The sequence below is a fragment of the Oncorhynchus tshawytscha genome, linkage group LG01, assembly GCF_018296145.1.
Source record: "Oncorhynchus tshawytscha isolate Ot180627B linkage group LG01, Otsh_v2.0, whole genome shotgun sequence".
Classification (NCBI taxonomy): Eukaryota; Metazoa; Chordata; class Actinopteri; order Salmoniformes; family Salmonidae; genus Oncorhynchus; species Oncorhynchus tshawytscha.
The window spans coordinates 35,122,653-35,146,818 of NC_056429.1; the positions used below are offsets into that span (position 1 = coordinate 35,122,653).

Sequence of the window (24,166 nt, forward strand, 5' to 3'; positions counted from 1 at the left end):
AATTGGTTAATGAACACATAAGAACTAAATTCATCTAACAGAACCTCAAAAACCTCCGTAACCAGCTGAAGAAAGAGCGACAAAGGCGCTCAATGCGACAGTGACTTAACACTTCTGAGTCCGAGCCATTCACCTGGGTAAATGCGGCAGGAGTGCACCAGAGTCCTGAGTCCATGCATGTTGAGTGAGCGTGGAGAGAGATAAAGGATCAGGTGATAGACTTGTGTACGTGGGAGAAACGGATGTACAGTTGAAGTCGGAAGTTTACATACACCTTGGCCAAATACATTTAAAACTCAGTTTTTTTCACAATTCCTGACATTTAATCAAAAATTTTACACAGGGGTCTACACAGTGCAAACAAAGCTCTCCCTCGCCCTCCATTTGGTAAATCCGACCACAAACTCCATCCTCCTGATTCCTGCTTACAAGCAAATATTCAAGCAGGAAGCACCAGTGACTCGTTCTATAAAAAAAATGGTAAGATGAAGCAGATGCTAAACTACAGGACTGCTTTGCTATCAGACTGGAACATGTTCCGGGATTCTTCCGATGACATTGAGGAATACACCACATCAGTCACTGGCTTTATCAATAAGTGCATTGAGGACGTCGTCCCCACAGTAACTGTACGTACATACCCCAACCAGAAGCCATGGATTACAGGCAACATTCGCACTGAGCTAAAGGGTAGAGCTGCCGCTTTCAAGGTGCGAGACTCTTACCCGGAAGCTTACAAGAAATCCCGCTATGCCCTACGACGAACCATCAAACAGGCAAAGCTTCAATACAGGGCTAAGATTGAATCATACTACACCGGCTCCGACGCTCGTTGGATGTGGCAGGACTTGCAAACTATTACAGACTACAAAGCGAAGCACAGCCGCGAGCTGCCCAGTGACACGAGCCTACCAGACGAGCTAAATCACTTCTATGCTCGCTTCGAGGCAAGCAACACAGAGGCATGCATGAGAGCATCAGCTGTTCTGGACGACTGTGTGATCACGCTCTCCGTAGCCTGACGTGAGTAAGACCTTTAAACAGGTCAGCATACACAAGGCTGCTGGGCCAGATGGATTACCAGGACATGTGCTCCGGGCATGTGCTGACCAACTGGCAGGTGTCTTCACTGACATTTTCAACATGTCCCTGATTGAGTCTGTAATACCAACATGCTTCAAGCAGACCTCCATAGTCCCTGTGCCCAAGAACAAAGGCAACCTGCCTAAATGACTACAGAACCGTAGCACTCACGTCTGTAGCCATGAAGTGCTTTAAAAGGCTGGTAATGGCTCACATCAACACCATTATCCCAGAAACCCTAGACCCACTCCAATTTGCATACCTCCCAAACAGATCCACAGATGATGCAATCTCTATTGCACTCCACACTGCCCTTTCCCACCTAGACAAAAGGAACACCAATGTGAGAATGCTGTTCATTGACTACAGCTCAGCGTTCAACACCCTCAAAGCTCATCACCAAGCTAAGGAACCTGGGACTAAACACCTCCCTCTGCAACTGGATCCTGGACTTCCTGACGGGCCGCCCCCAGGTGGTGAGGGTAGATAACAAAACATCTGCCATGCTGATCCTCAACACTGGAGCTCCCCAGGGGTGCGTGCTCAGACCCCTCCTGTACTCCCTGTTCACCCACGACTGCATGGCCAGGCACGACTCCAACACCATCATTACGTTTGCAGACTACACAACAGTGGTAGGCCTGATCACCGACAACGACGAGACAGCCTATATGGAGGATCTCAGAGATCTGGCCGGGTGGTGCCAGAATAACAACCTATCCCTCAACGTAACCAAGACTGAGATGATTGTGGACTACAGGAAAAGGAGCACCGAGCACGCCCCGATTCTCATCGACTGGGCTGTAGTGGAGCAGGTTGAGAGCTTCAAGGTCCTTGGTGTCCACATCAACAACAAACTAGAATGATCCAAACACACCAAGACAGTCGTGAAGAGGGCATGACAAAGCCTATTCCCCCTCAGGAAACTAAAAATATTTGGTATTGGATCTGAGATCCTCAAAAGGTTCTAAAGCTGCAACATCGAGAGCATCCTGACCGGTTGCATCATTGCCTGGTACGGCACTTGCTCGGCCTCCGACCGCAAGGCATAGTCACTTTAACTATACATTCATGTACATACTACCTAAATTGGCCCGACCAACCAGTGCTCCCGCACATTGGCTAACCGGGCTATCTGCGTTGTGTCCCACCACCCGCCAACCCCTCTTTTTACACTTCTGCTACTCTGTTCATCATATATGCATATATGTCACTTTAATGATACCTACATGTACATACTACCTCATAAGCCTGACTAAAAGGTGTCTGTGTATAGCCTTGCTATTCTTTTTTCAAATGTCTTTTTACTGTTGTTTTATTTCTTTACTTACCTACACACACACACACACACACACACACACCTTTTTCCCCCGCACCATTGGTTAGAGCCTGTAAGTAAGCATTTCACTGTAAGGTCTACACCGGTTGTATTCGGCGCATGTGACAAATAAACTTTGATTTGATTTGATTTAGACTAAGTATGATTTGAGATACTGGTCTTTCATTACCAGGTCACTTGCAACAGGAAACCAGGGACAAAGGGGGGCTGTAATGAGAAGAGTTATTACCGGCACTAAAAGGTTCCATTTATAAATGTACATTCTATCCGGGATGATGTGTGCTAAGTTGAGTAGCTTGAATTTGAGTCATAGAATCAAAGTAAGCAATAAGGACTGAATTTGGGTTGGATAATTTATAAAATGTTTTAGTTATGATTCGGATGCAGCGAGAGATAGTTACTTTTGAACGGTGAGGGCGATGCTCAAATGTATTAGGCCTAAGGAGGCTCCAGAAATCTTATCTCTAAGTATCCTCCGACAGTGAGGCTGTTCGAGAACTCATTGGATGATAGCTTGGTATGAAGGTTTTCTTTTGTTCTCTTTTGTTTTACCATGTCATCAGAATTGTAATGTTAAATCACATGGATACGTAGAGATGGCTGGATGATACTGTACCATGAATTGCATACAAGGCTCATAATCTGTGTTTTGCGATAACGCCCAAGGATGAAAATTAATTAAGGAGAGGGCATGGGTCCAGCATAACATGGGCAGACAACGTAACGGATGGACGGTTTTTCCCCCAGTTTGTCGCATCAAGGGTGGTGAAGGTATTAAACATGTATTTCTTTTCTCTTTCCTTTTCAAGTCAATATGTTTTTAGGTTTCATGGAATATAAGGGTTTTCATTGTTCCAGAGGAGGGACTGATGTGTATTGACTAATTGATTTGAGAATGTTTTAGTATGTTTATAACTGTAGAAGTGCATTAGTAGTAGTGACATGTGTGTTATGGGTTCGATGGAATGATATATATACAGATGTATCTGTAGCAGGAGGCGAGGTGTTTGAGACTGAATGTTTACATAGGGCTGTTAAGTGGGATGGAACGTGACTGCAGTGGAGATCTGTAGGGGCTCATAAATGAAGGCTGTGGTGGTTGAGGTGTTTTGTTCCCAGAGACTATGTATATTGTTACAGGAGAGGGAGGACAGTTAACTGTGCACAATATAGGGGCTATTGTGAAGTTAAAATTGAACATTACGCATACCCAGATCATGGTGAGAGTAGAAGAGATAGTGGTGGCATTTCAGACACTATGGTAAACATTCAAGAAACCTGTGACTCAGAGTTTGGTTAGGTTGGATATTGTTCCAACTCATTAAATATATTTTCCTATTTCTAACAGTCGGAAAACACTTGACAGATTACATTCAGGAGTTATTCTCACGGCAGTGGCTGTAGGGAATGTTATTGAAGGAGGCTATAGCCATGGGCCATGTTAGTAGTAGCAGGGGTTCCTTTAGGAGCATTGTTGGGATATCAGTTTGAGGACTCGTGCCACATGGCTTGGTAACTGGGAGACTGATGGGAGTACAGGGGTGGCGGTTATTCAAATGTCACAAATTAGTGATCTTGCCACAAATTAGTGATCTTGCCATGTTGTCAGGAAATGACCCATGTGTTGCAGTGTGTATATCCTCAGGTGAAAGCAGCACAGGAGGAGCAGGAGATTACCGAGGGCACGGGAATTCTGGAGATTGAGTGTACATCAAGATACACCAGGCAGGGGGTTTGTGACAGTGTTGGTCTGGTCCACACACAGTACTCCTTACTGCACCTGCAGCGGTAAAGATCGCCATGTCTCTGCTTGGTGGGTGCATAGTTCTTACATGAGGTCCAGCTGCATAATGGGTGAGCTTGAAGACACCATGACAGAGGAAGCGGAGCTAAAGAGAGAGAGAGAGGGAGACTAGATTCCACTGTAGACATACAGATGGGTTGGGTTTGGGAGCTACTTTTAAACATCATAGTTGGTTTTAGGTTAGCTGCTTCATTGGTTAATGCATCATATGAAAGAGGATAGATAGTTGGGGTAATTGTACTCTAAACAACATTTTGAAGGCATTGATGTGAAAGCATGTACAGCGTTGAGTTACCTCAAGAGGATTTAGCATTGATTAGGGATAACCATGTGTTTATCAGGGGGCAATGGAGGAGATGGGGAACAAAGTGAAAATGACATGGCTTGGGAACACCTCTCGGAACATGGGGCTGGAAAGTGGAAGTCTGGGTGAAAGCACGAGGAGGCTTTTTAGGGCATTCATTTTTGTGTAATTCAGCAGAAAAGTATCCTGGAGGCATAGAGTCAGGTGAAGAGAGAGTAGGAATTGTCATGGTCTCAGACTTTGGTTTTCATGCATGCATAATTATGCATAGCTTACCACATTGTTAATACTGTTATGTTTTGTGTGTCTTTTTGTAGCTTTACAAATCAAATCAATTCAAATTGTATTGGTCACATACACATGGTTAGCAGATGTTAATGCGAGTGTAGTGAAATGCTTGTGCTACTAGTTCCGACTCTACAGTAATATCTAACAAGTAATCTAACAAATTCACAACAACTACCTTGTACACACAAATGTAAAGGGATGAAAAGAATATGTACATATTGTGGCAAACCTCTTCAAGGTTAGAAGCGTTTGTCACAAATTAAGTGGGGAAACTGTCACCAAATCACCCAAGAATGAGAGTTCTTTCGAACAGGACAGTACCTGTGTGTTTGTTTCTCCGTCCTGGTCCACCCAGGCTGTAGGCAAGGTCAAGGGTAGCAGGGTTCGGTACACGAATCTGGTTCTCGGTAGGTCCAGGTCCAAACGCCAACAAGTCCAAAACAGTCCAGCTCATACACGGTAAATCGAGCCAATCTCTATTGTCTCTTTCTCTATTGTTCATGGATCCTTCCAGCCCTCTCTCTTCCTCTTCCTGGTTTTCTTGACCCTTTATCTGTGGGTCGGCTCCACCTTCTGAGGGTTCCCCTTGCTTCTGTGACTTGTAGTTTTGGCGGTCAGCCATTTTGTGATCTGTAGTTCTGATCGGGGTGGCCATTTTAGTGATCGGGCAGAGCCCGTTTATTAGTTCTGCTCTCACATATCTGCCATTTATCACTCAACCCCCTTCTTTGCCACAATATAAATATATGGATGAGCGATGGCGTGCGACATAAGCCAGATGCAGTAGATGGTATAGAATACAGTATATACATATGAGATGAGTAATGTAGGATATGTAAACATTATTAAAATAGCGTTATCTCAAGTGACTAGTGATACCTTTATTAAGTCCATTTATTTAAGTGGCCAGAGATTTGAATCTGTATGTTGGCAGCAGCCTTCTCTATGTTAGGGATGGCTGTTTAACAGTCTGATAGCCTTGAGATAGAAGCTGTGTTGCAGTCTCTCGGTCCCAGCTTTGATGCACCTGTACTGACCTCGCCTTCTGGATGATAGCGGAGTGAACAGGCAGTGGCTTGGGTGGTTGTTGTCCTTGATGATCTTTTTGGCCTTCCTGTGACATCGGGTGCTGTAGGTGTCCTGGAGGGCAAGTTGTTTGCCCCCGGTGATGCGCTCTCCCTCTGGAGAGCCTTGCGGTTGAAGGCGGTGAAATTGCCATACCAGCCGGTCATACAGCCCGACAGGATGCTCTCTATTGTGCATTTGTAAAAGTTAGTGAGTGTTTTAGATGACAAGCCAAATTTCTTCAGCCTCCTGAGGTTGAAGAGGTGCTGTTGCGCTTTCTTCACCAGGGCGTCTGTGTGGGTGGACCATTTCAGTTTGTCTGTGATGTGTATGCCGAGGAACTTAAAACGTTCTATCTTCTCCACTACTGTCCCGTCAATGTGGATGGGGAGGGTGCATCCTCTGCTGTTTTCTGTAGTCAACGATCATCTCCTTTGTTTTGTTTACGTTGAGTGAGAGGTTATTTTCCTGACACCACACTCCGAGGGCCCTCACCTCCTCCCTGTAGGCCGTCTCGTCATTGTTGGTAATTAGGCCTACCACTACCACTGTAGTGTCATCTGCAAACTTGATGATTGAGTTGGAAGCGTGCATGGCCACACAGTCATGGGTGAACAGGGAGTACAGGAGAGGGCTGAGAACGCACCCTTGTGGGGCACCAGTGTTGAGGATCAGCGGGGTGGAGAAGTTGTTTCCTACCTTCACAACCTGGGGGCGGGCCGTCAGAAAGTCCAGGACCCAGTTGCACAGGGTGGGGTCGAGACCCAGGGTCTCGAGCTTAATGACGAGTTTGGGAGGTGTTAAATGCTGAGCTGTAGTCAATGAACATCAATGAACAGCATTCTTACATAGGTATTCCTCTTGTCAAGATGGGATAGGGCAGTGGGATGGCGATTGCATTGTCAGTGGACCTATTGGTGCAGTAAGCAAATTGGAGTGGGTCTAGGGTATTAGGTGGGGTGGAGGGGAGGGGATATGATCCTTGACTAGTCTCTCAAAGCACTTCATGATGACAGAAGTGAGTGCAATGGGGCGATAGTCATTTAGTTCCGTTACCTTGTGGGGACATGTGGGGACAACAGACTGGGATAGGGATTGGTTGAATATGTCCCTAAACACACCAGCCAGCTGGTTTGCACATGCTCTGAGGACGCGGCTAGGGATGCCGTCTGGGCCGGAAGCCTTGCAAGGGTTAACTCGTTTAAATGTTTTACTCACGTTGGAGGAGGAGAGCCCATAGGCTTCGGTGGCGGGCCGTGTCAGTGGCACTGCATTGTTCTTAAAGCGAGCAAAGAAGTTGTTTAATTTGTCTGGGAGCAGGACATCGATGTCCGTAATGGGGCTGGTTCTCTTTTTGTAATCCGTGATTGACTGTAGAACCTGCCACTTACGTCTCGTGTTTGAGCCGTTGAATTACAACTCTACTTTGTCTCTATACTGACGCTTTGCTTGGTTGATTGCCTTGGCGGAGGGAATAGCTGCACTGTTTGTATTCGGTCATGTTTCCGGTTGCCTTGCCATGATTAACAGCGGTGGTTCGCGCTTTCAGTTTTGCGCGAATGCTGCCATTAATCCATGTTTTCTGGTTAGGGAAGGTTTTAATAGTCACAGCGGGTATGAGTCAGCGTATACATCAATGTTGTTGTCTGAGGCTATCCGGAACATATTCCAGTCCACGTGATCGAAGCAATCTTAAAGCGTGGAATCTGATTGGTCAGACCAGCATTGTATTGACCTGAGCACGGGCGTTTCCTGTTTTAGTTTCTGTTTATAGGCTGGGAGCAACAACATGGATTCATGGTCAGATTGTCCGAAGATTGCCAGCTCGTGTCACTCATTTGATATGTTGATAGAATTAAGGTAATATTGATCTTAGGTTAGCTTTGATCTTAGGTTAGCCTCAGGATGTATGGTTTCCAGTTTATATAGAGTCCAGTGAAGTTCTTTCAGGGCCGACGATGTATCTGCTTGGGGGGATATACACGGCTGTGACTATAATCGAAGAGAATTCTCTTGAAGATAATGCGGTCGGCATTTGATTGTAAGGAATACTTACAATCAGTCAGGTGAACAAAAGGAATTGAGTTCCTTTATGTTGTGATTACACCATGAGTCGTTAATCATAAGGCATACACACCCGCCCTTCTTCTTACCAGAGAGATGTTTGTTTCTGTTGGCGCGTTGCATGAAGAAACCGGGTGGCTTTACCAACTCTGACAACATATCCCAAGTGAGCAGTTTCCATGAAACAGAATGTTACAATCTCTGATGTTTCTCTGGAAGGCAACTCATGCCCTAATTTCGTCCACCTTGTTATCTAGAGATTGGACATTAGTGAGTAATATGCTAGGAAGCGGTGGATGGTGTGCTCGCCTTCTGAGTCTGACCAAGAGGCCACTCCGTCTGCCTCTCCTGCGGCGACCACTTTGTTTTGGGTCGGCCTCTGGGATAAGATCACATGTCCAGGGTGGAGGTCCGAACAAAGCATCAATTTCGGGTAAGACGTATTCCTGGTCGTAATGATGGTAAGTAGTCATCGCTTTTATATCCAATAGTTCTTCCCGGCTGTATGTAATAACACCTGAGATTTTCTGAGCTAACAATGTAAGAAATAATACATTAAAAAAACAAGTAACTGCATAGTTTTCTGAGGACCTGAAACAAGGCAACCATCTCTGTCAGCGCCATCAAGTCTTATGCTATCACTCTCTTAGGAACCAGAAGGAGAAAGTGGAGAAACTAAAATTATCTCTAGCTGAAGTGGAGGAAGCCACCAGCTTCAGCTGGAATGTCATTCTGTTGTGTGATGAGAGATGGAAATAAGATTGTTTTATGATCACACCATGCACAGAGGCCATAAGTCACTGAGTTTGTAAACCTCACGGTGAATGTTTTGTTATCATTGTTTGTTCATTTATAATCATGTTTTATTTACTTTTTTGTTCATGTTTTATTATTATTGTTTGTTCATTTATATGTAATTTCCAAGTGGATGTAATGTTGAACAGTGTGGAGTTAAAATGTTCAAAATGGGAGGACTGTTGGATGCTGTGTTAAACTTGGAACATTGCTATCCTAGAGACTAGTTTTTACATCAGACATTAATGGTTATCTGCAGGAGCCAGATGGCTTTGGAATGTGGTGGGTGGATGGGAGGAAGTCACAGGATTGCTATAGAGGATATGGATGGACATATGTGGATTAGGCAACTGAGGGGTTGAGGTCAGGTCAGATCCCCTTAAAACCTCTTGGTGTTAGGGGGCAGTATTTTCATTTTTGGAGAAAAAAAACGTTCCCGTTTTAAACGGGATATTTTGTCAGGAAAAGATGCTAGAATATGCATATAATTGACAGCTTTGGATAGAAAACACTCTAACGTTTCCAAAACTGTAAAGATATTGTCTGTGAGTATAACAGAACTGATGTTGCAGGCGAAAGCCTGAGAAAAATCCAATCCGGAAGTGCCCCAGGTTTTGAAAGCGCTGCGTTCCAATGACTCCCTATTCAGCTGTGAATGTACCATCAACGAGCTTACGCTTTCTACGTATTCCTCAAGGTGTCTACAGAATTGTGACGTAGTTTTACGCATTTCTGTTGAAGAATAGCCATAGGAGGCCACATTGCGTAAGTGGTCACATGGTGGCTCCGAGAGAGATTCTCGCGTAACATACAGAGGTAGCCATTACTCCAATCGGTCCTACTGAAAACGAATTGTCCCGACGGATATATTATCAAATAGATATTAGAAAAACACCTTGAGGATGGATTCTAAACAACGTTTGCCATGTTTCTGTCGATATTATGGAGCTAATTTGGAATATTTTTCGGCGTTGTGGAGACCGCAATTTCCGGGCTATTTCTCAGCCAAATGTGAAGAACAAACAGAGCTATTTCGCCTCCAAAAATAATATTTTGGGAAAAAATGAACTTTGGCTGTCTACCTGGGAGTCTCATGAGTGAAAACATCTGAAGTTGATCAAAGGTAAACTATTTAATTTGATTGCTTTTCTGATTTCCATGACAAGGTTGCCTGCTGCTAGCAAGGCATAATGCTATGCTAGGCTATCGATAAACTTACACAAATGCTTGTCTAGCGTTGGCTGTAAAGCATATATAGAAAATCTGATATGACAGGGTGATTAACAAAAGGCTAAGCTGTGTTCCAATATATTTCACTTGTGATTTTCATGAATAGGAATATTTTCTAGGAAGATTTATGTTCATTGTGTTATGCTAATTAGTGTCAGATGATGACAACGGTCCCGTTCATGGGATGGGGTGTCACTACAGGTTAAGGGAGAAATTATGGTTTATTACCCTCTTCCTGTCAAACCATGATAGATTGGAGAGAAGGAGTGCCTACATTAGAGTATAAATACTTGTGGTGGTGGAAACACGTTTTGTCAAATGCAGCTGTATTGATCCTCTGGCAAGAATTAAACTTGGTTAAGCTTTCATAGTGTCCGTTGAGTTATTTACTCTGAGAATTAGAACCTAACAGCACACAGCCAAGACAACGCAGGAGTGGCCTTGGGTACAAGTTTCTGACTGTCCTTGAGTGGCCCAGCCAGAGCCCGGACTTGAACTTGATCGAACATCTCTGGAGAGACCTGAAAATAAATGGGCAGCCACCCTCCCCATCCAATCTGGCAGAGCTTGAGAGGATCTGCAGAGTAGAATGGGAGAAACTCCCCAAATACAGGTGTGCCAAGCTTGTAGTGTCATTCCCAAGAAGACTTCAGGCTGTAATCACTGCCAAAGGTGCTTTTTAATAAATTTGCAAAATTGTCTAAACCTGTGTTTCCTTTGTCATTATGGGATATTGTGTGTAGATTGATGAGGGAAAAAACTATTTGATCAATTTTAGAATAAGGCTGTAACAACAACAAATGTGGAAAAGGTCAAGGGGTCTGAATACTTTCCGAATGCACTGAATTTATGGCCTGTTAATTCTCATTAGCCTCACTCTCACTTGTTATATCTTGTGCTCTCTCTGTTTTTCTCCAGGTTCACTAAACCAGTCCCCATGTTCCTTGATCCGAATTTTAGACGATTCACCAAAATCAGCAAATTCTTCCCACCCTTTGGAATGAAAATGCAAGGTATGGACCTCCATTTTAGATCTATTTCATTTTGGATGACCATGAGGAATGGGGAGCCCCTGGGAGAGGACACTGTTGACCACTAGCTCAACTACAGGGAGGTAGTGCTTTGGGTGACTGCTTAGATGAGGGACAGTACACAATGTCCAAATACTGGCCTTATTGAGAATAACCTCACTGTTTCTCCTAGCTATGCAGGGTTCACAGCTAAGCAAAGCATATATTTTTTAAAGCAATCTGATCACCAATTTAACTCGTGTTTAATCTCATCAAATCCCTTGTAAAGTTGATGTTACACATTTGGGTTCATTTAAATATCAATGTTATACCTGTTTTAATAGAAATCTGTCTAAATGTAATGACGATAATGATGGTGTCAGTGCGCTCATATTGTGCTAAATATATAAATATCCCTGGAAAGGTATCAGGAGGATGACTTTGTAGTCTAGCTCTCCATGTTGCATGTGCAGAAAATGCCTTTATGTTCTTGGTTCTCGGTATTAGAGGAAGGGTGTTTGCTAACTAGTGTTCTCATAGAAATCTGTCTGAATCTGATACCAAACTCCATCCATGCCCTTTCTCTGTAATACTGAACAGTACCATTGAGCAACACCAACACACTACAGGACCACTGTCAGATCCTTCTGCCTACCAGTCTCAGGCCCTAATTGGAAAGCCCAGTCTCAGCCCTACACCTTTGTTCCTCACGCCACATGTCTCCCACCCAAACACATGTTAGTTGTGGAATGATTAGCTACAGTATGTAGCCAGCCACTACCCTGTCTTCAACACAGCATCATCTAATCAGTTTTATTTAATTTAACCTTTATTTATACAGGTTATTGAAGTAATCTCTTCTGTAAGAGAGACCTATTAATCAGTAATAATCAGTGAGCTATTTGTGGCCTGACTGCCTGCCCTCATCCTCATGGCTGATAGGAACCAGGAAGCCCAACCAACACCCTCTATTCTCCCAACTAACCAACACATTCTGGGCGTTTTCTGTTCTGTGACTCGGTAGTAGGGCAGTTTGAGGGATCACACTAAACATGTGGTTTCCACTTCTGCCTGAACATAGATTATTAAGGTCATACTGTAAGCCTTTGTCTTGTTATTGATTGGTTGGCAGAACTAGAGTCCTTCATTGTCAGACATTGGGATGTTTCAGGAGTGAGCCTAGCCTAGGTGCCTCACCCTTGCAGATGGTGCTATGGTAGCCTAGCCCTCATCTGATATCAGCTGTGTGGTTTGGCTGGAAGGAGAGACAATCCTTTCAAATGATTCCCATCCAGCCTGATTGATCTTGTCTGTTTATATCTAGGATATCACCACAGTAGTCAACAACTCTTCTACCTGGCTGCATCCTAAATTGCACCCTATTGCCTATATAGTGCACTACTTTTAATCAGACCCCTATAGGCCCTGGTCAAAAGTAGTGCACTATTTTGGGAGAAGGATACCTTTTATTATGCAGCCCTCTCACTCCCCATCTCTCCAGTGTTAGTCACAATGCAGATATGCAAGTCCTTTTGGACAGAGCTGCGACTGTCTCTACACCTATACTTTTCACTGCCTCTGAGTGATCCTCAATTATACTATAGTAGATTGTGCACGGGATGTGTCATTCTTTCAAAATCATGTGTTATACTGACACATCCCATGACAAAATCTACTATAGTATAATTCACTATAGTCAATGTTCCCTAATCCAGGGTCTGGGGACCCAAAAGCGTGCACATTTTTGTTTTTGCACTGTTCAACTCATCATCAAACTATTGACTAGTGAAATTGTGGGTTTGGTGCTAGGGCAAAAACTAAAATGTGCACCTGTTGTGTCCCCAGGACCAGCATTAGGAAACATTGCTATAGGCAATATTGTTTTAACAATGGGCTGATTCCAATTACAGTAATAATTATGTTCAAAAAAGTATGCTAACTGAAAAACATATTTTGCTAAAATGGGTCATCTTTGGGTCATGGTTTTTATGATCTCCACTGCATCTGAGAATTGAACACAAGTGCCTAATAGCAATTTAATGCTCTGGAAATTTAGTTTAACGTCAATAATCACGAATAGCACGCAAGTAGCCTACTTGGCCTAAGCCTACAGTATACAGTCAAATCATGTGGACTTTCATCTCGTGACAGATGGTCCAGCGATTCAGCTCTCACAATTGTTTAGGCAATTACTGTTAATTTAAACTTGATCTCCTGAATTATAGGCCAAGTGTATTTACCCTTGTCAATTGTATAGAAAACATCCGGATTGCAGTCATTCCTTTCCTTTTATATCTTCCTAGAATAACTGGCTATATAAATAGGCCTAGCTAGTGTTGTTGTGCAGACAGGAGCATCTCAGTCTAAGAACTATAGGAAATTGTACTTCATAGTTACTCCCTAGGACTTGCTAGAATAACTGGCTATGTAAATAGTGGAAAGACCCAGGGAAAGTATGGACTAGGAAACAGTACTTAAGTTTTTCCTTCCTATAAAATAATGTATTCCAACTATAACTGACTAGATAAATAGCAAGAGTTGTTGAACAGGCAGACAATGGGCATCTCAGTTTAAGGGAAGCATACTTCAAAGATGCATAAAGGTCAGCGGTGTGTAAGGACAAGAAACAAAGTGAGGTAGTGAGAGCATTTGTTTACTGTAGAGTTTACAGAAAGACTTAGGGCCTCCCAGTGCACATATGAAAAATACTATGCTCTAAATACTGAAGCATTAATATATTTATATAATATGGTATTCACTGTAATGTTTTTGCTGGAGTATACTATAGTATTCACTGTAGTGTTTTTATGGGCGTTACTGTAGTATTCACTGTTGTGTTTTTGTGGACATGACTAGTATACTGTAGTAAAGTTTACTATAGTTGACCGACCGGCTCAATTTGGTCTTATGTTGCAAAATTTGAAGTGGTGTTTTTAGCCTTGGATAAAAGTAGAGACTCAGAGCTAGAAAATGGTCTATCATACCCTGCAGTTGAGGAACAATGAGAAAGTTATTATGCTTTGAAAGTTGATGGCCCTTGAATGTTTTGGTACACCTACTGGAGAGCTCTTTGTCTGCACCCATTCAGCATCGTTCACACCATGTTAAGCCCTAGCCCCACCCATCTCTTCAAGGATTCACATGTAAGGCCATGTACTAAACAACCCAAGATTTCAAGACTTAAGGCTGGTTTATACTATGGGTGTGTTCGTAAATTCAATCTGGTGTACCAGAGTGCGCTCTTGGCATTTGTAAACTCAGAGCATTGTCAGATTGTCCATTCGCAAATTCAGAGCTTTTCGCTCTAGGGGGCGTTTAGAGCGCACACTGAACACTCTGGCCGAGGAGTAGGGTTGAGCCGAGCGTTCTGACCTAACAACAGCAGTCAAGCACTCAAGGTAACTGGCTATCGTTGGCTAGCTACTTCCAGACACAAATGAGAGAAGAGCTCACTGACCATTTTACTCCCCCTAGCAGAGCTGGTTAGGCTGTTTTATGTTATCCAGAGCTTTGGTGACCATAACTGTGCTGCTGGCAACAATTTAATGACACTTTTTTGCCGACGTTTACTGGCCCACCTTCAAACTCAGTGCCTCTTTGCTTGACATCATGGGAAATCTAAAGAAATCAGCCAAGACCTCAGAAAAAAAATTGTGGACCTCCACAAGTCTGGTTCATTCTTGGGAGCAAGGAGGCCTACAAACCAGACTCAGTTACACCAGAATGGGCCAACATTAACCCAACTTATTGTGGGAAGCTTGTGGAAGGCTACCTGAAACGTTTGACCCAAGTTAAACAATTTAAAGGCAATTTTACCAAATACTTATTGAGTGTATGTAAACTTTTGTTTGTGAAAAACTGAGTTTAAATGTTTTTCGCTAAGGTGTATGTTAACTTCCGACTTCAACTGTAACATCCGACTTCAACTGTAGCTAGCTAGACTATCTTACCTGTATACATGGATAGACACTTCTCCCTCTCTTTCACAGATGCCATGGTTACCCTATATTTGAAGTAGTCCTGAGACAGGTGTTTTATACAATAGCCTTCTGTGTGTTCTCTTTACGACTACCTCTGCATATTTCCAATCAAACGACAGAATTTTCTCAGTCTCCTGAGCTATCATACTCTAATTCCACCTGAGAGCAACACTTTCGCTTTTTACGGTTTTACTACGTGATATTGTTCAAAAAAAGCTGCGTTAGAAAGGATTAGCTACACATACCTACCAGCTCATGTTATAGACAGAAGCGTGCTACATGGCAGACAAATCCGAACTCATGTCTCGCCTTGTCCAGCCCTCTCATTATCTCAGCCAATGTTGACTAGCGGGAAGTTTCCTATATATTTTGGTGGCTGAACAAACTAGGCTCGTAATTTAACAATTGTATACATATCTACAGATGGCGTACAAGTTTGTTATTAAGTCACATGAAATTTCACATGTTCCAGAAGGTATTTCTGCCAAAAAAAAAAATATTTTGATAAAACAAAAGTTTAGGTTCAAATGGCTCTCCTGTGAAGTGATGCGCGACATACGTCTAGTTTCCTGAAACGAGTCGCAGTATAAATACTGTTGTATTAATTTAGTAAAAACTGTTGTAAATACTATAGTAATTAATTTAGTGTTTTTGCGGATATTACTGTAGTATTTACTATAGTGTTTTTATTTTTATTTTTTGTATTGTTTTTTAAATTATCTTTAACATAGTGGGGGCGTTATCCTTGGGGAAACCTGATGTAACCTCATTCCTTGGGGTCCAAGGATTGCTGCCCAGAAAATGTGCTGGTTTAAAAATCTTCTCTTCTCTCCTCAGAAAAGATCATAGATAATATTCTGACAGCCACAAAGAGCTATGGTCTGGAAGATGAGCTGGACAGGTATTTCGCACCTCTAACTCAGCAACATCAGGGGGCATCTTGGGGTGTTTAAAGGGTCATGCCTGCTTCTCAAGACATTCAGAAACTAACCTCCAGTATGCAAACTCTCGGCTTACTCAGAAATATTCTAGCCTGGTCCCAAATATGTTTGTGCTGATTTGCCAATTTTTGGTCATTGTCATGCCAAAACAACCATATAAGTTGGCTAGACAGCACAAACAGATCTGGGACCAGGCAAGAAATATGTTCTACCAATCCCGAAAACATTGCTGATTTTCCAGTGTTCTGTCTTGTTAAGGGCTTGGTTCTTTCCACAACCATTATTTGCCGACCTGATATCATCAACTAAGGAAATTGGGAATGTCTTTAATTTTCCTCCTGGAATGTAGAACTCAGACTTAACAGAGGTCACATTCTCTACTACATAATGCTGTCAGGGAACCTGATAGCAATTGCACAACTACACATAATATCAGAATACATCACTGCAGTACTTGTCATTTTCCTCTCCACAAACCTCACAGAAATGTTGTTTTTCTGCTGTTCTTTTCCTGCTCTTCTAGTCTGAGTTGTAAAAAGTGCATAATCATGGGAAATGGTGCTATTCTGACCAACAAGTCTATGGGTGCAAGGATTGACGAGTACAATGTGATTGCAAGGTCAGTTTTAAAAGGCACATCACCTCCAGGGTTCTTAAATAATATTTTCTAGATTCCTTACATCCTCTATCCTCGCCTCCTTCTCAAGAGCACTAGAGGAGAACATCCGAAGTTCTGACCTTCTCCAAAATGTTTTGAGAAGGAGGCGAAGAGAGAGGATGCGAGGAATTAAGGAAAGACCAATTGAGTAAGAGCCAGTGATTGTGAGAACCATATGTTTATAGATTCCTAGTCCCAGTTGACCTGTGTGTGTTGCAGGTTGAACGAGGCCCCAGTGAGTGGCTATGAGAAAGATGTGGGCTCCCGGACCACTATGCGTATCACCTACCCAGAGGGAGCCATCCAGAAGACTGAACGCTACGAACAGGACTCCCTCTTCGTTCTCTCTGCCTTCAAAGCTCTCGACTTCAAATGGTTGCGGTCCATGATCTTTAAAGAGAGGCTGGTAAGTGGTAATCCAGCAAAGAGTGACCGTTCCTACAACGTTAGGTAAAGTTCCAATTGAATCCCAATTCATGGAGAAAACGTTAAAACCATGTCATGAGAACATCAGGGTTGGGATCAATTCCAATTTAATTTCAAATTCAATTCTGGAATTCAAGCAGGAAGTGGAGAATTTACTTGGAATTCAATTGGAATTGTAGCAATCATGTATTTTTTTATTGGAATTGAATTGGATTTAAATTGTCATATTGTAAAAGAAAATCATCCCTGGAATGGAATTGGAATTCAGACTGCCTGAATTGGAAAATAAAAATAATTTAAATGGAATTGTTATTTAGAATTTTTAAACTTGAGTTGTATTATAATTGGGCAAGTTCCTGTTACTGGAGTTAATGCATTTAGCATTGAAATTGAATGCAAACTATCTTTAAATCAGTTTTCATTGTGAAAATTATCTTCCCCAAACTTGAAACTCAGGCAGTGCTTATGTATGCCAGTTAGGCTCTACAACCCTTGTAAAGCAGATTAACGTGCTTAATTTTAAGAAGTTATTTGGCTACTTTAGTTGTTATTCAAACTTTATCAAAACATATACAGTACCAGTCAAAAGTTTGGACACCTACTCATTCAAGGGTTTTTCTTTATTTTTACTATTTTCTACATTGTCGGGTGATTTTGGAGGCCAGGTCATCTGATGCAGCACTCCATCACTCTCATACTTGGTAAAATAGGCCTTACACAGCCTGGAGGTGTGTTGGGTCATTGTCCTGTTGAAAAACAAATAATAGTCGCACTAAGCGCAAACCAGATGGGATGGCATATCGCTGCAGAATGCTGTGGTAGCCATGCTGGTTAAGTGTGCCTTGAATTCTAAATAAATCACAGACAGTGTCACCAGCAAAGCACCCCCACACCATCACACCTCCTCTGTGCTTCACGGTGGGAACCACACATGCAGAGATTATCCGTTCACCTACTCTGCATCTCACAAAGACAGTGGTTGGAACCAGAAATCTCAAATTTGGACTCATCAGACCAAAGGACAGTTTTCCACCGATCTAATGTTGATTGCTCGTGTTTCTCGGCCCAAGCAAGTCTCTTCTTCATATTTGTGTACTTTAGTAGTGGTGTTTTTTAAGCAATTCTACCATGAAGGCTTGATTCACACAGTCTCCTCTGAACAGTTGATGTTGGGATGAGTCTGTAACTTGAACTCTGTGAAGCATGTATTTGAGCTGCAATTTCTGAGCCTGGTAACTCTAATGAACGTATCCTCTGCAGCAGAGGTAACTCTGGGTCTTCTTTTAGTGTGGCAGTCCTCATGAGAGCCAGTTTCATCATAGCGCTTGATAGTTTTGCGACTGCACTTGAAGAATTGTTCAAAGTTCTTGACATTTTCACTATCCACTGAGTTTTTAAACTACAGTAGGGAGCGCGATGTGGTTTAATGTGCCAATAATTGCCAGCATCTTAAAGCTAAAATTGGGATCATGTATATTCTGCTAATGACCATAAATTTTTTTTTAGGAATTTAGCGAACTTGGAATTTGTGGTAAGTGCATGCTGGCCGCCATCTTTATGCACCTCTGTTTTCCACCACCATCAACAAAACACCAAATCATGGACTTTCTCATAGAAGAATGGTGTCGCATTCCTCTAATAGAGTTCCAGACACTTGTAGAATCTATGTGAAGGTGCATTGAAGCTGTTCTGGCCCATGGTGGCCCAATGTCGTATTAATGCACTTTATGTTGGTGTTTCATTATTTTGTCACTTACCTGTTTATACCCATCTTTACCACACTGTTTACCGCAATTGGCAGGGTAGCCTGGTGGTTAGAGCATTGGACTAGTAACCGGAAGGTTGCAAGTTCAAATCCTTGAGCTGACAAGGTACAAATCTGTCGTTCTCCCCCTGAACAGGCAGTTAAACCACTGTTCCTAGGCTGTCATTGAAAATAAGAATTTGTTCTTAACTGACTTGCCTAGTTAAATAAAGGTTAAAAAAACAATTTAAAAGTGGATAATACTAGATAATAGTAGCCTTATAATCTGACTTTGGAACTCCGCACTTGTTGTGACTGGAGAATTCATATTTACTGTCATTATACCATTTGTACCATTATACCATACTGAATTGTATGAAGAATATGTATGTATTTTTTGGGGCCGCCTCAGTCCAAACAATGTAAAAACTAAATACATTTTTGGGATGGAAAACCGTTTTCAGTGTAATCTTAAATGACCAAAACATATATACAAACATGTAGAAAAGATAATGTATCTAGATATTTTTATCACCAGAATAAATCTAAACAGTTTGGGAGAAATGAAAGTTCCCAAAACAATTAATTTAGCTGTATGTATTTTGTTATAAGAACACATCCTTAGCCATGGCAAATGCATAAAATTGCAGGAAATGAGTGTTAAGACGGCAACATTTTCTCTCAGCTCCATGGCAGAATATGTAGAAACGCAGGAAATTTGCTTTAAACCTGTAACATTTTCTCTCAACCGCCAAGATGGAAGCCTCTAAAATGTTCTCTAAAATTCAGCCACGGCAATTGGCCAGCCACATCCATTGCCATGCCCCCTTCCACACCCACTAGCTAAACCACTTTTTGATCCAGAAGAAACCGGAATACACTTTCAAGTTTGAGGGAGAGTTTATTTTCCTGGTACCACTCCACCAGGGCCCTCACCTCCTCCCTGTAGGCTGTCTCATCATTGTTGGTAATTAAGCCTACCACTGTTGTGTCATCTGCAAACTTGATGATTGAGTTGGAGACGTGCGTAACCATGCAGTCATGGGTGAACAGGGAGTACAGGAGGGGGCTGAGCACGCACCCATGTTGGGCTCCCTGTTGAGGATCAGTGTAGCGGTGGTGTTGTTGCCTACCTTCACCGCCTGGGGTCAGCCTGTCAGGAAGTCCAGGACCTAGTTTCACAGGGCAGGTTGGGCATGATGACAGAAGTGAGTTCTACTGGGCGATAGTAATTTAGTTCAGTTAACTTCGCTTTCTTGGGTTCAGAAACAATGGTGGACATCTTGAAGCAAGTGGGGACACAGAATGGGATTGGGAGGTGTCATTGTCCTTGTGGAATTTCTCTGTCTTCATTTAAGGGGTATAACTCTAATCCCTGCTTGTAAATGAATGTGAATGTAATAATAACCATACAGTACATTTTAATCCAAAGTTTTAGAGCAGCATTCCAATGTTGCTTTTTAGTATAGAGGGCTATGACATTTTAAGGTTGCTTTGTAGAGGGCTGTGACTGACATGGTTTTGGTCTCTGAGAAGAAAAATGTCTAGCTCTGGTTACAGTCACTATGGTCATTCCTTCATGGTTGAATGGGAATAGAACACATACAACACGTTCCTACTTTCAAAATAACAGCATACCTTATTCTCCCTTCCTCTCTTCATTCTCCAATCTTTATAGAAGGATGGGTCAGAGTCAAATCCTATAGTATTGTATCTGATGTTGGCATAAATTGCATGGATATGGACATCTATAGGGGCTCCATAGACAGACTCCCTCCTGTCCTTGTCGATGCTCTGATCACTTAGAGCAGGAGGTGGGTCAGGGTGTGTGGGGTTCAGAGGGTTGGGGGGAGGGGCAGGGCTGGAGGCTGACAGGCTATGGGATTCAGGGGTCTGATGCGCATCAGAGAGCAACAGTATCTCAGATCTGGGCTTACCTGGCCTGCCCAATGCCCATAGACAGACAGTGAATGGATGGATGGATGGATGGATGATAGGCATATCACTGGGGTGGTCCTGTGAGTCTGGATCACTATTCACACATTGACAGACAGGTGGGTATTTCTATTTATTGTTGGATCCCCTACTCTTCCTGGGGTGCAGACACATTAGGCATATCATACAATAAAATAAAACAGTATATCATATAACATCATTACACAAATACATACAGTGCATTCGGAAAGTATTCAAACCCATTGACTTTTTCAACATTTTGATAAATAACATCCTTATTGTAAAATGTATTAAATCGTTTTTCCCCCTCATCAATCTACACACAATATCCCATAATGACAAAGCGAAAACAGGTTTTTAGAAATGTTTGCAAATGTATTAAGAAAAAAATGTTTTAAATACCTTATTTACATAAGTATTCAGACCCTTTGCTATGAGACTTGGTGCATCCTGTTACCATTGATCATCCTTGAGAAGTTTCTACAACTTGATTGGAGTCAAATCAAACTTTATTTGTCACATGCGCCGAATACAACATGTGTAGACCTTGCCTTGAAATGCTTACTTACAAGCCCATAACAAACAGTGGAGTTCAAGAAAGAGTTTAAAAAAATATTTACCAAATAGACTAAAGTAAAAAAGAACAAAAAATAACAATAAAATAACAATAACGAGGCTACATATAGGGGGTACCGGTACCGAGTCAATGTGTGTGGGTACAGGTTAGATGAGGTAATTTGGACATATAGGTAGGGGTGAAGTGACTATGCATAGATAATAAACAGTGAGTAGCAGCAGTGTAAAAAACAAATGGGAGTGGTGTCAATGTAAATAGTCCAGTGGCCATTTTATTTATTTAGTCTTATGGTTTGGGGGTAGAAGCTGTTAAAAGGTGGTATACTCCTCAATGCCATTGGATGAATCCCGGAACATATTCCAGTCTGTGCTAGTAAAACAGTCCTGTAGCGTAGCATTCCCATCATCTGACCACTTCATATTTAGCGAGTCACTGGTACTTCCTGCTTTAGTTTTTGCTTTTAAGCAGGAATCAGGAGGATAGAATTATGGTCAGATTTGCCAAATGGAGGGCGAGGAAGAGCTTTGTATGAATCTCTGTGTTTGGAGTAAAGGTGGTCTAGAGTTTTTTTCCCTCTGGTTGCACATGTGACCTGCTGGTAGAAATGAGGTAAAACGGCTTTAAGTTTGCCTTCATTAAAGTCCCCGGCCACTAGGAGCGCCGCTTCTGGGTGAGCATTTTCTTGTTTGCTTATGGCTTTATAGAGTTGGTTGAGTGCGGTCTTAGTGCCAGCATCAGTTTTTGGAGGTAAATAGATACAGTAGTTATGAATAATATAGATGAGAACTCTCTTGGTAGATAGTGTGGACAACATCTTATCATAAGGTACTCTACCTCAGGCGAGCAATACCTCGAGACTTCTTTAATATTAGAGATCGCGCACCAGCTGTTATTGACAAATAGACACACACCCCCACCCCTCGTCTTACCAGACGTAGCTTCTCTGTTCTGCTGGTGCATGGAAAATCCCGCCAGCTCCATTTTATCTGTGTCGTCGTTCAGCCATGACTCAGTGAAACATACGTTTTTCACCGATTTTTTTGAATGTCCTGTTGGTAGGATTATCTTAATCGTAGTATAGAATAGAAACAACATATTATGAATCAAATTAAGCTACATTTCTGAAAATCAATTCCATATACTATGTTCTTACAAAAAAGTGTTTAAATTCTCTAGTACAGCCAATATTAAAAACTGTCAAATGCTTCTCAAAGATGCCCTCTGGTGGTCAAATTAGCACTAACTATCATTAATTGCAACCATGGCTGACACTTAAATAACGTGCCATAGAATTATGCGGCAGTCCGCAAACTGTGCTGCAGTACGATGCAACTTTTAAAAGAAGAACCGATGTATAAGCACGAATGTTCCAAAATGCAATCAATTAGCGGGAAAACACTATTCTCAAAAGTAATCGCAAATGCAATTATGCATATAATGCTTAATTATTAGGCTCTACACCAGTTGTAAAGCAGATTCATGTGCTTAATCTTAAGTTATTTAGCCACTTTAGTTGTGATATAAAACTTAGCAAAACATATAGGCATATATACGAGTGCGAGTATGATTTGAATTCGTAGCAAAAAGGCATGCGCTGTTTCTTGCCTTAAGCTGGGCATCATACACAAGTGATAATATATCATTCACAAGTTATAGGCTAGTATTGTCACCCATTAGACTATTCTTGATTTAATATTGTCTTTACATATACAAAAAAATGTGTTGCCTTTTCATGAAGGCCTAGGTATCGCACAATTATATAACTAACACTGCAATACAGCCCATGAAGTAGTGGCCTTCACTAAAGACATTCATTTCAAAATGTATTTATCCCAAGTACTTATGCAAAGCATTTATAGAGCAAGTTGTGGTTGTATGTCCTCAGTTCAGACAAGATGGCGCCGACAGACACGGTCACCCTGTTTCTATCTCCCTGGCAACTTTGCAGTATTTCGCTTTATTGGTGTTATGACTTACATTATTTTCTCAGAAGGTTTCTATTATCATTTCCTACAACCGAAAAATAACTTTTGAACATTTTGTTTGGATCTTTTGTTTGGATTTCCCGAGGCAGCCCCATTCATCCCAGACGCTCCACCAGAAGGAGTTCTAGTCAGGCTGCGAGCAAACCATCCACCGCTTCCGAGTATATTACTCGCTAAAACATTCAGCCCCCTGGACAATAAAGTAGATGAGCTCAGGGCTAGGATCTCCTTTCAGTGAGACATAAGGAACTGTAACATGCTCTGTTTTACGGAATCAAGACTCTCTCCGTATATATTGTCCCCATCCATACAGCCAACAAAGTTCTCTTTACATCGCGCTGACAGGAAGAAAGAACCCTTTGGAAAAAACTAAGGTGGGAGGTATGTCTCATGATTAACATATCATGGTGTGATTGTGGTAATGTACAGGAATTCAAGTCCTTTTGTTCTCCCGATCTGGAATAACTCACCATCAAATGCAGACAACATTAACTTCCAAGATCATTTTCTTTGGCTATTGTCACTGCCCTGTATATTTCTCCCCCAAGCCGACACCGCAATGGCTCATGAGGAACTACACTGGACTTTGTGCAAACTGGAAACTACATATCCTGAGGCCGCATTTATTGTAGCTGGGGTCTTTAATAAAGGAAATCTGAGGCAAACGCTCCCGAAAATCTACCAACACATCTCCCGTGCTACACATTGTTACTCTCCCTTCTGGGAAGGCTACAAGACCCTTGCCAACTCCACCCTTCGGCAAATCAGATCACACCTCCACCTTACCTGACTTTCTTGACCAACTACAATTTGTATACCGACCCAACAGATCCACAGATAGGGCTGTTACGGTGACCATATTACAGCCACACCGGCAGTCACTAGTCATGACATCAGTAAAATTCCACAGGACCGTT

At 42.2% G+C, this 24,166-nt stretch overlaps 1 protein-coding gene across 4 annotated transcripts in view; it reads left to right on the forward strand.

Annotated features, from left to right (window-relative positions):
* Nucleotides 1-24,166, forward strand: part of LOC112246643 (CMP-N-acetylneuraminate-beta-1,4-galactoside alpha-2,3-sialyltransferase-like) — a 97,458-nt gene that overhangs the window by 42,221 nt on the left and 31,071 nt on the right. For all 4 annotated transcript variants that reach the window (XM_042320767.1, XM_042320762.1, XM_042320759.1 and 1 more), the window contains 4 exons: nt 10,891-10,985; nt 15,800-15,863; nt 16,427-16,522; nt 16,781-16,967. In XM_042320767.1, coding sequence (XP_042176701.1) covers nt 10,891-10,985; nt 15,800-15,863; nt 16,427-16,522; nt 16,781-16,967 — 442 coding nt within the window. The remainder of the gene's footprint in view (nt 1-10,890; nt 10,986-15,799; nt 15,864-16,426; nt 16,523-16,780; nt 16,968-24,166) is intronic.